This window comes from Petromyzon marinus, chromosome 82 (assembly GCF_048934315.1).
Source record: "Petromyzon marinus isolate PM22_M1 ecotype Great Lakes invasive population chromosome 82, UKy_Petmar_22M1.pri1.0, whole genome shotgun sequence".
NCBI lineage: Eukaryota > Metazoa > Chordata > Hyperoartia > Petromyzontiformes > Petromyzontidae > Petromyzon > Petromyzon marinus.
The window spans coordinates 5,424,048-5,439,599 of record NC_133747.1 but is presented as its reverse complement, the minus strand read 5'-3'; the positions used below and the strand labels follow the sequence as shown (position 1 = coordinate 5,439,599).

General features: G+C 43.5%; 1 protein-coding gene across 2 annotated transcripts in view; it reads right to left on the bottom strand.

Moving 5' to 3' along the window:
- Positions 1–15,552, bottom strand: part of LOC116936987 (CMP-N-acetylneuraminate-beta-galactosamide-alpha-2,3-sialyltransferase 4-like) — a 54,916-nt gene that overhangs the window by 20,523 nt on the left and 18,841 nt on the right. Inside the window, exons 3-9 of one of the 2 annotated variants that reach the window (XM_076057387.1) lie at positions 14,916–14,985; positions 11,917–11,967; positions 11,393–11,443; positions 8,629–8,723; positions 5,579–5,642; positions 3,853–3,936; positions 3,420–3,654 (exon numbers count right to left, since the gene is read on the bottom strand). In XM_076057387.1, the coding sequence (XP_075913502.1) occupies positions 3,420–3,654; positions 3,853–3,936; positions 5,579–5,642; positions 8,629–8,723; positions 11,393–11,443; positions 11,917–11,967; positions 14,916–14,985 (650 nt within the window). The remainder of the gene's footprint in view (positions 1–3,419; positions 3,655–3,852; positions 3,937–5,578; positions 5,643–8,628; positions 8,724–11,392; positions 11,444–11,916; positions 11,968–14,915; positions 14,986–15,552) is intronic. The other variant, XM_076057388.1, reaches the window with a different exon arrangement.

Below are 15,552 nucleotides of genomic sequence, written 5' to 3'. Positions count from 1 at the left end.
ACTACTACACTACTACACTACACTATACACTACTACACTATACACTACTACACTGTACACTACTACACTACACTATACACTACACTATACACTACTACACTATACACTACTACACTACACACTACACTATACACTACACTATACACTACACTACACACTAAACTATACACTACTACACTAGTACACTATACACTACTACACTACACACTACACTATACACTACACTACACACTACACTACTACACTACTACACTACACACTACTACACTATACACTACTACACTATACACTACTACACTATACACTACACTATACACTACACTATACACTACTACACTATACACTACTACACTACTACACTACACTACTACACTACACTATACACTACACTACACACTACACTATACACTACTACACTATACACTACTACACTATACACTACTACACTACACACTACTACACTATACACTACTACACTACACTATACACTACTACACTACACTATACACTACACACTACACTACTACACTACACTATACACTACACTGTACACTACTGCGCTACACACTACTACACTACATACTACACTACTACACTACACTATACACTACTACACTATACACTACTAGACTATACACTACTACACTACACTATACACTACACTACTACACTACACTATACACTACACTACACACTACACTACTACACTACACTATACACTACTACACTATAAACTACACTATACACTACACTACACTACTACACTACACACTACACTACTCTACACACTACACTATTACTACACTACACTATACACTACTACACTACTACACTACACTATACACTACTACACTACACTATACACTACTACACTACACTATACACTACAACACTACACACTACACTACTACACTACACTATACACTACTACACTATACACTACTACACTACACTACTACACACTACACTACTACACTACACTATAAACTACTACACTACTACACTACACTACTACTACACTACTACACTATACACTACTACACTATACACTACACTACACACTACACTACTACTACACTACACTATACACTACACTACTACACTACAATATACACTACTACACTACACTATACACTACTACACTACACTATACACTACACTACTACACTACACTATACACTACTACACTACTACACACTACACTACTACACTACACTATAAACTACTACACTACACTACTACTACACTATACACTACTACACTATACACCACACTATACACTACACTACTACTACACTACTACTACACTACACACTACACTATACACTACTACATTACACTACTACTACACTACACACTACACTATACACTACTACTACACTACACTACTACACTACACACTACACTATAAACTACACTACACACTACACTACTACTCCACTACACACTACACTATAAACTACACTACACACTACACTACTACACTACACTATACACTACTACACTATGCACTACTACACTATACACTACTACACTATACACTACACTATACACTACTACACTATACACTACACTACTACACTACACTACTACTACACTACTACTACACTATACACTACACTACTACACTACACTATACACTACCACCGCTAGGCTCCTCACCGAGAGATTCTTCTCCACCATCTGCTACACTATACACTACTACACTACACTACACTATAAACTACTACACTATACACTACACTATACACTACACTAATACACTACTTCTACACTACACTATACACTACACTACTACTACACTACACTATAAACTACACTACACTACTACACTATACACTACTACACTACACTACTACACTACACTATACACTACTACACTACACACTACACTACACTACTACTACACTACTACACACTACTACACTACACTACTACACTACACTATAAACTACACTACACTACTACACTACACTATACACTACACTACTACTACACTACACTATACACTACTACACTACTACTACACACTACACTACACTACTACACTACTACTACACTACTACACTACACTACTACACTATACACTACACTATACACTACACTACTACACTACTACTACACTACACTATACACTACACTACTACTACACTACACACTACACTACACTACTACACTACACTACTACACTACACTATACACTACACTACTACACTACACTATACACTACACTACTACTACACTACTACACTACACTACTACACTATACACTACACACTACACTACTACTACACTACACTACACACTACACTACTACTACACTACACTATACACTACCACCGCTAGGCTACTCACCGAGAGATTCTTCTCCACTATCTGCTACACTATACACTACTACACTACACTATAAACTACACTACACTACATTATACACTACACTATACACTACTACTACACTACTGCACTATACACTACACTACTACACTACTACTACACTATACACTACACTACTACTACACTATAAACTACACTACTACTACACTACACTACACACTACACTACTACTACACTACACTATACACTACTACACTATACACTACACTAATACACTACTTCTACACTATACTATACACTACACTACTACTACACTACACTATAAACTACACTACTACTACACTACACTATAAACTACACTACACTACACTACTACACTATACACTACTACACTACACTACTACACTACACACTACTACTACACTACACTATACACTACTACACTACACTACTACACTATACACTACTACACTACACTACTACACTGCACACTACTACTACACTACACTATACACTACTACACTACTACTACACTACACTATACACTACTACACTACTACTACACTACACACTACACTATACACTACACTACTACACTACACTATACACTACACTACTACACTACACTACTACTACACTACACTATACACTACACTACTACACTACACTACTACTACACTACACTATACACTACTACTACACTACTACACTACACTATAAACTACACTACACTACTACACTGCACTATACACTACTACTACACTACACTACTACTACACTACTACACTATACACTACTACACTACTACACTACACTATACACTACTACACTACACTACTACACTACACTATACACTACTACACTATACACTACTACACTATACACTACTACACTATACACTACTACACTACACTATACACTACTACACTACACTATAAACTACACTACTACACTACTACTACACTACACTACTACACTACACTATACACTACACTACTACACTATACACTACACTACTACACTACACTACACACTACACTACACTACTACACTACACTATACACTACCACCGCTAGGCTCCTCACCGAGAGATTCTTCTCCACCATCTGCTGCAGCCACTGCAGGTCGGCCGGCTTGAAGGCCAGCACGGCCATGAGGCTGCCCTCTCCCTGCCCCCACGTGGAGGTGGACGACGAGGAGGAGGTGGAGGACGACGAGGAGGTGGACGAGGAGGTGGAGGACGACTCTGGGTAGAGGAGACGCAGGGTCGTCCTCTGGCCCACGTCCACCTCGTGGCCCAGCGTTGGGGCATCGTTCATCCTGGAGGTTGTGGGGGATTTGGTTGAGGGGGCGTGTTGTGACGTCACAATGGTGAGTGGGGGGGGGGTGTCACGTGGTGTGGTGTGGGGGTGGTGTGACGTCACAACGAGGTGGGGAGGTTGTCACGTGGTGCGGTGTGAGCGTGACGTCACGTCGCGATGCGAAACGCATACCGGTTGCTTTCTGCACTGGGCCCACCTGATGATGACGTCATGCCGGTCGATGGCCGCCCCGAGGCCACGCCCCTTGAGCACGTGACCGTTCCCCACCACAACGCAGCGCCTGCCGGGCACAGACAAAGGTCCCCCAGGTAGCCTCTAGCAGGGCTGTAGGGGCAAGTGCAGTCACACAGACACAGACAAAGCTCCCCAAGGTAGCCTCTAGCAGGGCAGTAGGGGCAAGTGCAGTTACACAGACACAGACAAAGCTCCCCCAGGTAGCCTCTAGCAGGGCTGTAGGGGCAAGTGCAGTCACACAGACAAAGACAAAGCTCACCCAGGTAGCCTCTAGCAGGGCTCTAGGGGCAAGTGCAGTCACACAGACACAGACAAAGCTCCCCCAGGTAGCCTCTAGCAGGGCCGTAGGGGCAAGTGCAGTCACACAGACACAGACAAAGCTCCCCCAGGTAGACTCTAGCAGGGCTGTAGGGGCAAGTGCAGTCACACAGACACAGACAAAGCTCCCCCAGGTAGCCTCTAGCAGGGCTGTAGGGGCAAGTGCAGTCACACAGACACAGACAAAGCTCCCCCAGGTAGCCTCTAGCAGGGCTGTAGGGGCAAGTGCAGTCACACAGACACAGACAAAGGTGACCCAGGTAGCCTCTAGCAGGGCCGTAGGGGCAAGTGCAGTTACACAGACACAGACAAAGCTCCCCCAGGTAGCCTCTAGCAGGGCTGTAGGGGCAAGTGCAGTTACACAGACACAGACAGAGCTCCCCCAGGTAGCCTCTGGCAGGGCTGTAGGGGCAAGTGCAATCACACAGACACAGACAAAGCTCCCCCAGGTAGCCTCTAGCAGGGCTGTAGGGGCAAGTGCTGTTACACAGACACAGACAAAGCTCCCCCAGGTAGCCTCTAGCAGGGTTGTAGGGGCAAGTGCAGTCACACAGACACAGACAAAGCTCCCCCAGGTAGCCTCTAGCAGGGCTGTAGGGGCAAGTGCAGTCACACAGACACAGACAAAGCTCCCCCAGGTAGCCTCTAGCAGGGCTGTAGGGGCAAGTGCAGTCACACAGACACAGACAAAGCTCCCCCAGGTAGCCTCTAGCAGGGCTGTAGGGGCTAGTGCAGTCACACAGACACAGACAAAGGTGACCCAGGTAGCCTCTAGCAGGGCCGTAGGGGCAAGTGCAGTTACACAGACACAGACAAGGCTCCCCCAGGTAGCCTCTAGCAGGGCTGTAGGGGCAAGTGCAGTCACACAGACACAGACAAAGCTCCCCCAGGTAGCCTCTAGCAGGGCTCTAGGGGCAAGTGCAGTCACACAGACACAGACAAAGCTCCCCCAGGTAGCCTCTAGCAGGGCCGTAGGGGCAAGTGCAGTCACACAGACACAGACAAAGCTCCCCCAGGTAACCTCTAGCAGGGCTGTAGGGGCAAGTGCAGTCACACAGACACAGACAAAGCTCCCCCAGGTAGCCTCTAGCAGGGCTGTAGGGGCAAGTGCAGTCACACAGACACAGACAAAGCTCCCCCAGGTAGCCTCTAGCAGGGCTGTAGGGGCAAGTGCAGTCACACAGACACAGACAAAGGTGACCCAGGTAGCCTCTAGCAGGGCTATAGGGGCAAGTGCAGTCACACAGACACAGACAAAGCTCCCCCAGGTAGCCTCTAGCAGGGCTATAGGGGCAAGTGCAGTCACACAGACACAGACAAAGCTCCCCCAGGTAGCCTCTCCTCCCTCCCTCCCTCCGTGGTATCCTCACCTGGGACTGGAAACGTTAAGGCCGTACCGTTTGGTCCGGTTCAGAATTCTCTTCAACGTTGGCCCTACGGAGGGGGGAGGGGGTGAGGGGAGGGGGGTTGAGGGGAGGGGTTGAGGGGAGGGGGTTGAGGGGGGGGTTGAGGGGAGGGGTTGAGGGGGGGTTGAGGGGAGGGGTTTTTGGGTTAGTCAGTGACAGATGAAGGGTGGGGAGCAGTAGTGTCTGTGTGTGTGTCTGTGTGTGTGTCTGTGTGTGTGTGTCTGTGTGTCTGTGTGTGTGTGTCTGTGTGTCTGTGTGTCTGTGTGTGTCTGTGTGTGTGTCTGTGTGTGTCTGTGTGTGTGTGTCTGTGTGTGTGTCTGTGTGTGTGTCTGTGTGTGTCTGTGTGTCTGTGTGTGTCTGTGTGTGTGTGTGTCTGTGTGTGTGTGTCTGAGCAGAGGTGTAGGGAATTCCAACAAGACCTACATCTCTGCATTATTGACCTGGTCAAGGCCTATGATACCATCAGTAGGCCTGGGCTCTGGGTCGTTCGTCGTGCTTTTGGAGTACCTGACCCTCTGCTCACGATCATTAAGGACCTTCATGATGGTGAGCGGGCCCGGGTAAAACTACGTGGCCGGGAGTCAGAGCCATTCCCTGTACACCTTGGGGTGCGACAGGGATGTCCTCTGGCTCCCACATTATTTAACATCTATTTTGACCACGTAGTTCGTGAAGCCTTCAATAGCTGTACCGGGGGAATCTCCATATGGTACAGATATAATGGGAGGCTGATCGATGCCCGGGTGCGGTCAAGGGATGGCTCCCTATTGCTCAACCACGTTATGTATGCTGATGATTTGGTAATAGCTGCTCAGTCAGAGGAGGAGTTGGAGACGCTGCTGCTGAGACTGGAGCGTGCCACTAAGAGGTGGGGCCTTACCATTAGCCCAACCAAAACTAAGCACCTGCCTGGGTATTTTGTACCATCGGACACTCCACCCCCACAACTCCCAATCGGTGATGGGGCAGTTGTGGAGAGAGTGGAGAGTTTCCCATACCTGGGCAGTGTGCTTATGACTGGCTCCAGTTTAACAGCAGAGGTCTCACTCCGAATCAGTCGAGCGGCAATATCTTTTCATCGGTTGCGTAACGCTGTGTGGAAGCTACCTGGTCTGTCGCTCCGCACTAAGCTTCAGGTCTTCTCGGCCACGGTCATTCCCTCCCTTCTCTACGCTTGCGAAACATGGACCCCCCTAATGGAACATCTTCGCCGGTTAGAAACATTTAGGCTGGCCTGCCTACGATCCATCCTGGGTTTAACAAGGCTGGATTGTGTGAGGAGCTCACAAATCTTTGAAAGATCTGGGCAGGGTCCCATCGGTGAGCGCCTCCGGCAGGCAAGGCTGCGATGGCTGGGTCATGTAGCCCGCATTCCAAGCCACCGCATGCCGAAACAGCTTTTGTTCTGCCGGATCGAGGGGGCTAAACGGGCGCGGCACGGGCTAGAGAAGAGATGGAGTGATGTGGTACAGGAGGACGTGGAGCTGAGTGGACTTGCCGATGACTGGTACCAGCGGTGTCAAGATCGGCCTCTGTGGAGGAGGCTCGTGAAGGATGCTACTGGGCAGTTGGAGGCAGTCGCCCTCCAACAACAACGGAGGGCGGAGGAGCGACGCTCACAACAACGAGCGGAGCGCCGGGTGGCTAAAGCACAGCAGGTTGGCACAGTAGGGGGCACAGGTGGTGCATCAGCCAGTCATCTCAGTCAGTCGACCCGTGGCACCTGGGTCTGCCCCGTGACCTCCTGCCAGCGGGCGTTCGACACTTCACGTGGCCTCAGGGTGCACATAGCCTGGCACAAGCGTCGTGGTGACGTCACCGCCACTTAGTGGCGAATGGCGGTTGTTGTTGTTGTATGAGTAAGTGACTGAGTGAGTGTATGAGTGGGTGAGTGAGTGAGTTGATGAGTGGGTGAGTGAGTGAGTGGGTGAGTGGCTGGGTGAGTGGCTGGGTGAGTGAGTGTGTGAGTGAGTGTGTGAGTTAGTGGGTGAGTGAGTGAGTGTGTGGGTGGGTGAGTGAGTGAGTAGGTGGTTGAGTGAGTGTTTGAGAGAGTGAGTGGGTGAGTGGCTGGGTGAGTGGCTGGGTGAGTGAGTGGGTGAGTGAGTGGGTGAGTGAGTAGGTGAGTGGGTGAGTGAGTGGGTGAGTGAATGAGTGTGTGAGTGGGTGGGTGAGTGAGTGAGTGGGTGAGTGGGTGAGTGAGTGAGTGAGTGTGTGAGTGGGAAGGTGAGTGTGTGAGTGAGTGAGTGGGAAGGTGAGTGAGTGTGTGAGTGAGTGAGTGGGTGAGTGAGTGAGTGGGTGAGTGAGTGAGTGGGTGAGTGTGTGAGTGAGTGAGTGTGTGGGTGGGTGAGTGAGTGGGTGGGTGAGTGGCTGGGTGAGTGGCTGGGTGAGTGAGTGAGTGTGTGAGTGAGTGAGTGGGTGAATGGGTGAGTGAGTGGGTGAGTGAGTGTGTGAGTGAGTGGGTGAATGGGTGAGTGAGTGGGTGAGTGAGTGTGTGAGTGAGTGAGTGAATGGGTGAGTGGGTGAGAGAGTGCGTGGGTGAGTGTGTAAGTATGTGAGTGAGTATGTAAGTGTGTAAGTGAGTGTGTAAGTGAGTGAGTGAGTGGGTGAGTGAGTGAGTGTGTGAGTGGGTGAGTGAGTGTGTGAGTGAGTGAGTGTATGTGTGAGTGAGTGTGTGTGTGAGTGAGTGTGTAAGTGAGTCTGTAAGTGTGTGAGTGAGTGTGTGGGTGGGTGAGTGAGTGGGTGGGTGAGTGGCTGGGTGAGTGAGTGGGTGAGTGTGTAAGTGAGTGTCTAAGTGAGTGAGTGAGTGTGTGAGTGAGTGGGTGAGTGAGTTTGTGAGTGTGTAAGTGTGTGAGTGAGTGTGTAAGTGTGTGAGTGAGTGGGTGAGTGAGTGTGTGGGTGTGTAAGTGTGTGAGTGAGTGTGTGAGTGAGTGTGTAAGTGTGTGAGTGAGTGTGTAAGTGAGTGAGTGTGAGTGTAAGTGAGTGAGTGAGTGTGTGAGTGAGTGTGTAAGTGTTACCAGAGTTTCCAATACCAAAGGGAAGTCCATAGTGAACGAGTTGAGTGGACGTGAGGTCTTCCGGCCTGAGGAACAGGTTGACGTGTGGGTCAATCCTGAGGAGGAGGAGGGAGGAGGAGGAGTGAATAGTGTAGTGTATAGTGTAGTGTATAGTGTAGTGTATAGTGTAGTAGTGTATAGTGTAGTAGTGTATAGTGTAGTAGTGTAGTGTAGTAGTGTATAGTGTAGTAGTGTATAGTGTAGTGTATAGTGTAGTAGTGTATAGTGTAGTAGTGAATAGTGTAGTGTATAGTGTAGTGTATAGTGTAGTGTATAGTGTAGTAGTGTATAGTGTAGTGTATAGTAGTGTATAGTGTAGTGTATAGTGTGTAGTGTATAGTGTAGTAGTGTATAGTGTAGTGTATAGTGTAGTGTATAGTGTAGTAGTGTATAGTGTAGTGTATAGTGTAGTAGTGTATAGTGTAGTGTATAGTGTAGTGTATAGTGTAGTGTATAGTGTAGTAGTGTAGTAGTGTATAGTGTAGTGTATAGTGTAGTGTATAGTGTAGTGTATAGTGTAGTAGTGTATAGTGTAGTAGTGTATAGTGTAGTGTATAGTGTAGTAGTGTATAGTGTAGTAGTGTATAGTAGTGTATAGTGTAGTGTATAGTGTAGTGTATAGTAGTGTATAGTGTAGTGTATAGTGTGTAGTGTATAGTGTAGTAGTGTATAGTGTAGTGTATAGTGTAGTGTATAGTGTAGTAGTGTATAGTGTAGTGTATAGTGTAGTAGTGTATAGTGTAGTGTATAGTGTAGTGTATAGTGTAGTGTATAGTGTAGTAGTGTAGTAGTGTATAGTGTAGTGTATAGTGTAGTGTATAGTGTAGTGTATAGTGTAGTAGTGTATAGTGTAGTAGTGTATAGTGTAGTGTATAGTGTAGTAGTGTATAGTGTAGTAGTGTATAGTAGTGTATAGTGTAGTGTATAGTGTAGTGTATAGTGTAGTGTATAGTGTAGTAGTGTAGTAGTGTAGTGTATAGTGTAGTAGTGTATAGTGTAGTAGTGTATAGTGTAGTGTATAGTGTAGTGTATAGTGTAGTGTAGTAGTGTAGTGTATAGTGTAGTGTATAGTAGTGTATAGTGTAGTGTATAGTGTAGTGTATAGTGTAGTGTATAGTGTAGTAGTGTATAGTGTAGTGTATAGTAGTGTATAGTGTAGTGTATAGTGTGTAGTGTATAGTGTAGTAGTGTATAGTGTAGTGTATAGTGTAGTAGTGTAGTGTATAGTGTAGTGTATAGTGTAGTGTATAGTGTAGTAGTGTAGTAGTGTATAGTGTATAGTGTAGTGTATAGTGTATAGTGTAGTAGTGTATAGTGTAGTAGTGTATAGTAGTGTATAGTGTAGTGTATAGTGTAGTGTATAGTGTAGTGTATAGTGTAGTAGTGTAGTGTATAGTGTAGTAGTGTATAGTGTAGTAGTGTATAGTGTAGTGTATAGTGTAGTGTATAGTGTAGTGTATAGTGTAGTGTATAGTAGTGTATAGTGTAGTGTATAGTGTAGTGTATAGTGTAGTGTATAGTGTAGTAGTGTAGTAGTGTATAGTGTAGTAGTGTATAGTGTAGTGTATAGTGTAGTAGTGTATAGTGTATAGTGTAGTGTATAGTGTAGTAGTGTATAGTGTAGTGTATAGTGTAGTGTATAGTGTAGTAGTGTATAGTGTAGTAAATAGTGTAGTGTATAGTGTAGTAGTGTATAGTGTAGTAGTGTATAGTGTAGTAGTGTATAGTGTAGTAGTGTATAGTGTAGTAGTGTATAGTGTAGTGTATAGTGTAGTGTATAGTGTAGTGTATAGTGTAGTAGTGTATAGTGTAGTGTATAGTGTAGTAGTGTATAATGTAGTAGTGTATAGTGCAGTAGTGTATAGTGTAGTGTATAGTGTATAGTGTAGTAGTGTATAGTGTATAGTGTAGTAGTGTATAGTGTAGTAGTGTATAGTGTAGTAGTGTATAGTGTAGTGTATAGTGTAGTAGTGTATATTGTAGTAGTGTATAGTGTAGTGTATAGTGTAGTAGTGTATAGTGTAGTAGTGTATAGTGTAGTGTATAGTGTAGTAGTGTATAGTGTAGTAGTGTATAGTGTAGTAGTGTATAGTGTAGTAGTGTATAGTGTAGTAGTGTATAGTGTAGTAGTGTATAGTGTAGTAGTGTATAGTGTATAGTGTAGTAGTGTATAGTGTAGTGTATAGTGTAGTGTATAGTGTATAGTGTAGTGTATAGTGTAGTAGTGTATAGTGTAGTAGTGTATAGTGTAGTAGTGTATAGTATAGTAGTGTATAGTGTAGTGTATAGTGTAGTAGTGTATAGTGTAGTAGTGTATAGTGTAGTAGTGTATAGTGTAGTAGTGTATAGTGTAGTAGTGTATAGTGTAGTAGTGTATAGTGTAGTAGTGTATAGTGTAGTAGTGTATAGTGTAGTAGTGTATAGTGTAGTAGTGTATAGTGTAGTAGTGTATAGTGTAGTAGTGTATAGTGTAGTAGTGTATAGTGTAGTAGTGTATAGTGTAGTAGTGTGTAGTGTAGTAGTGTATAGTGTAGTAGTGTATAGTGTAGTAGTGTATAGTGTAGTAGTGTATAGTGTAGTAGTGTATAGTGTAGTGTATAGTGTAGTAGTGTATAGTGTAGTAGTGTATAGTGTAGTAGTGTATAGTGTAGTGTATAGTGTAGTGTATAGTGTAGTGTATAGTGTAGTGTATAGTGTAGTGTATAGTGTATAGTATTCTGCTCACATTATAATTGTCGTGGTATTGGCAGAGATTCTCAGGGCGATTCTCAAATCTCTGAAAGGTAGAAACACAAAAACCGTCAGAGACTATAGTATCGGTAATATAGTGTGTACTATAGTACCCGTACACACTATAGTACCGGTACTATAGTGTGTACTATAGTGTGTACTATAGTGTGTACTATAGTACACTATAGTACTATAGTGTACTATAGTACCCGTACTATAGTGTACTATAGTGTGTACTATAGTGTACTATGGTGTGTACTATAGTACACTATAGTTCACACTATAGTGCTATAGTGTACAATAGTACACTATAGTACTATAGTGTACTATAGTGTACTATAGTGTGTACTATAGAGTACCCGTACTATAGTGTACTATAGTGTGTACTATAGTGTGTACTATATTACAAAATAGTACACACTATAGTACTATAGTGTACTATTGTACACTATAGTACGATAGTGTGTACTATGGTGTATTATAGTACACTATAGTGTAGTGTAGTAGTGAGTTAGTTACCTTGGAATGGAAACTCTGTTAACATCGCTTGCTGCTACAGGAATTAACCTTCTGATGCAAAAACAACAACAACATCAACAACATCATCAACATCATCAACAACAACATCATTAACATCATCAACAACATCATCAACATCATCAACATCATCCACAACAACATCATTAACATCATCAACAACAACATCATCAACAACAACATCAACAACATCATCAACATCAACAACATCATCATCATTAACATCATCAACAACAACATCATCAACATCATCAACAACAACATCAACAACATCATCAACAACATCAACATCATCAACATCATCAACATCATCAACAACAACATCATCAACATCAACAACATCATCAACATCATCAACAACATCAACATCATCAACATCATCAACATCAACAACATCAACAACATCATCAACATCAACAACATCATCAACATCAACAACAACAACAACATCAACAACATCAACATCAACATCATCAACATCATCAACATCAACAACAACATCAACAACAACATCAACAACAACAACAACATCAACAACAACAACAACATCATCAACATCAACAACATCATCAACATCAACAACAACAACATCATCAACATCAACAACAACAACATCAACAACAACATCAACAACAACAACAACATCAACAACAACAACAACATCATCAACATCATCAACATCATCAACAACATCAACAACATCAACATCATCAACATCAACAACAACATCAACATCATCAACATCAACAACATCATCAACAACAACATCATCAACAACACCATCAACATCATCAACAACATCAACAACAACATCAACAACAACAACACCATCAACATCATCAACAACAACATCATCAACATCAACAACATCAACAACATCATCAACAACATCAACAACAACATCATCAACATCAACAACAACAACAACATCATCAACATCAACAACAACAACAACATCATCAACAACATCAACAACAACATCATCAACATCAACAACAACAACAACATCATCAACATCATCAACATCATCAACAACAACATCATCAACATCAACAACAACATCATCAACATCAACATCATCAACATCATCAACAACATCAACATCATCAACATCAACAACACCAACATCATCAACATCAACAACATCATCAACAACAACAACATCAACATCATCACTAACACATCATCATCATCATCACTAACATCATCATCATCATAACTAACAACAACATCATCACTAACACATCATCACTAACACATCATCATCACTAACACAACATCATCACTAACACATCATCATCACTAACACATCATCACCATCACTAACACATCATCATCACTAACACATCATCACTAACACAACATCATCACTAACATCATCATCATCACTAACACATCATCACTAACACAACATCATCACTAACATCATCATCACTAACACATCATCATCACTAACATCATCATCATCATCATCACTAACACATCATCACTAACACATCATCACGAACATCATCATCATCATCACTAACATCATCACTAACATCATCATCACTAGCAACAACATCATCATCACTAACACATCACCATCACTAACATCATCATCACTAACAACAACATCATCACTAACATCATCATCACTAACATCATCATCACTAACAACAACATCATCACTAACATCATCATCACTAACATCAACATCATCATCACTAACACATCATCATCATCATCACTAACATCATCATCACTAACATCATCATCATCATCACTAATAAGATCATAATCACTAACATCATCATCATCATCATCACTAACATCATCATCATTACTAACATCATCATCATCACTAATAAGATTATAATCACTAACATCATCATCATCATCACTAACATCATCATCATCATCACTAACATCATCATCACTAACACATCATCATCACTAACAACATCATCATCATCACTAACATCATCATCACTAACAACATCATCACTAACATCATCATCATCACTAACATCATCACTAACATCATCATCATCATCACTAACACATCATCACTAACAACATCATCATCACTAACACATCATCATCACTAACAACATCATCATCATCACTAACATCATCATCACTAACATCATCATCATCACTAACATCATCACTAACATTATCATCATCACTAACAACATCATCACTAACATCATCACTAACAACATCATCACTAACATCATCATCATCACTAACATCATCATCATCACTAACATCATCATCACTAACATTATCATCATCACTAACACAACATCATCATCACTAACATCATCACTAACATCATCATCATCACTAACATCATCATCACTAACATCATCATCACTAACATCATCATCATCACTAACAACATCATCACTAACATCATCATCATCACTAACAACATCATCACTAACATCATCATCATCACTAACATCATCACTAACATCATCATCATCATCACTAACATCATCATCATCACTAACACAACATCATCATCATCACTAACAACATCATCACTAACATCATCATCATCACTAACAACATCATCACTAACATCATCATCATCACTAACAACATCATCACTAACATCATCATCATCACTAGCAACATCATCACTAACAACATCATCACTAACATCATCATCATCACTAACAACATCATCACTAACATCATCATCAGTAACAACATCATGATCACTAACATCATCATCATCATCTACAAAGTCACGGTGATGATGGCGGTAACGATGACGGTAACCATGGTAACGATAATGGTGACGATGGTAACCTCGTTGGTAACCGTGATGGTAACGATGGTAACCATTACGGTGACCATGGCTACGATAATGGTAACCATGGCAACGAGGGACCACTCACGAGCGTCCGAATGGTCGATCTGGGCGTTAACGATGACGGTAACCACGGTAACAACGCCGGTAACCATGGCAACGAGCGACCACTCACGAGCGTCCGAGGGTCGATCTCAGCCCTACGAGAACCGCCGAGCAGCCAAGCAAGGCGACCAGCAGCAGCCCTGAGGCACACAAAGACACAGACAAAGGTGACCCAGGTAGCCTCTAGCAGGGCTGTAGGGGCAAGTGCAGTTACACAGACACAGACAAAGGTGACCCCAGGTAGCCTCTAGCAGGGCTGTAGGGGCAAGTGCAGTCACACAGACACAGACAAAGGTCCCCCAGGTAGCCTCTAGCAGGGCTGTAGGGGCAAGTGCAGTTACACAGACACAGACAAAGGTGACCCCAGGTAGCCTCTAGCAGGGCTGTAGGGGCAAGTGCAGTTACACAGACACAGACAAAGGTGACCCCAGGTAGCCTCTAGCAGGGCTGTAGGGGCAAGTGCAGTTACACAGACACAGACAAAGGTGACCCCAGGTAGCCTCTAGCAGGGCTGTAGGGGCAAGTGCAGTCACACAGACACAGACAAAGGTGACCCAGGTAGCCTCTAGCAGGGCTGTAGGGGCAAGTGCAGTCACACACAGACACAGACAAAGGTCCCCCAGGTAGCCCTCTAGCAGGGCTGTAGGGGCAAGTGCAGTCACACAGACACAGACAAAGCTCCCCCAGGTAGCCTCTAGCAGGGCTGT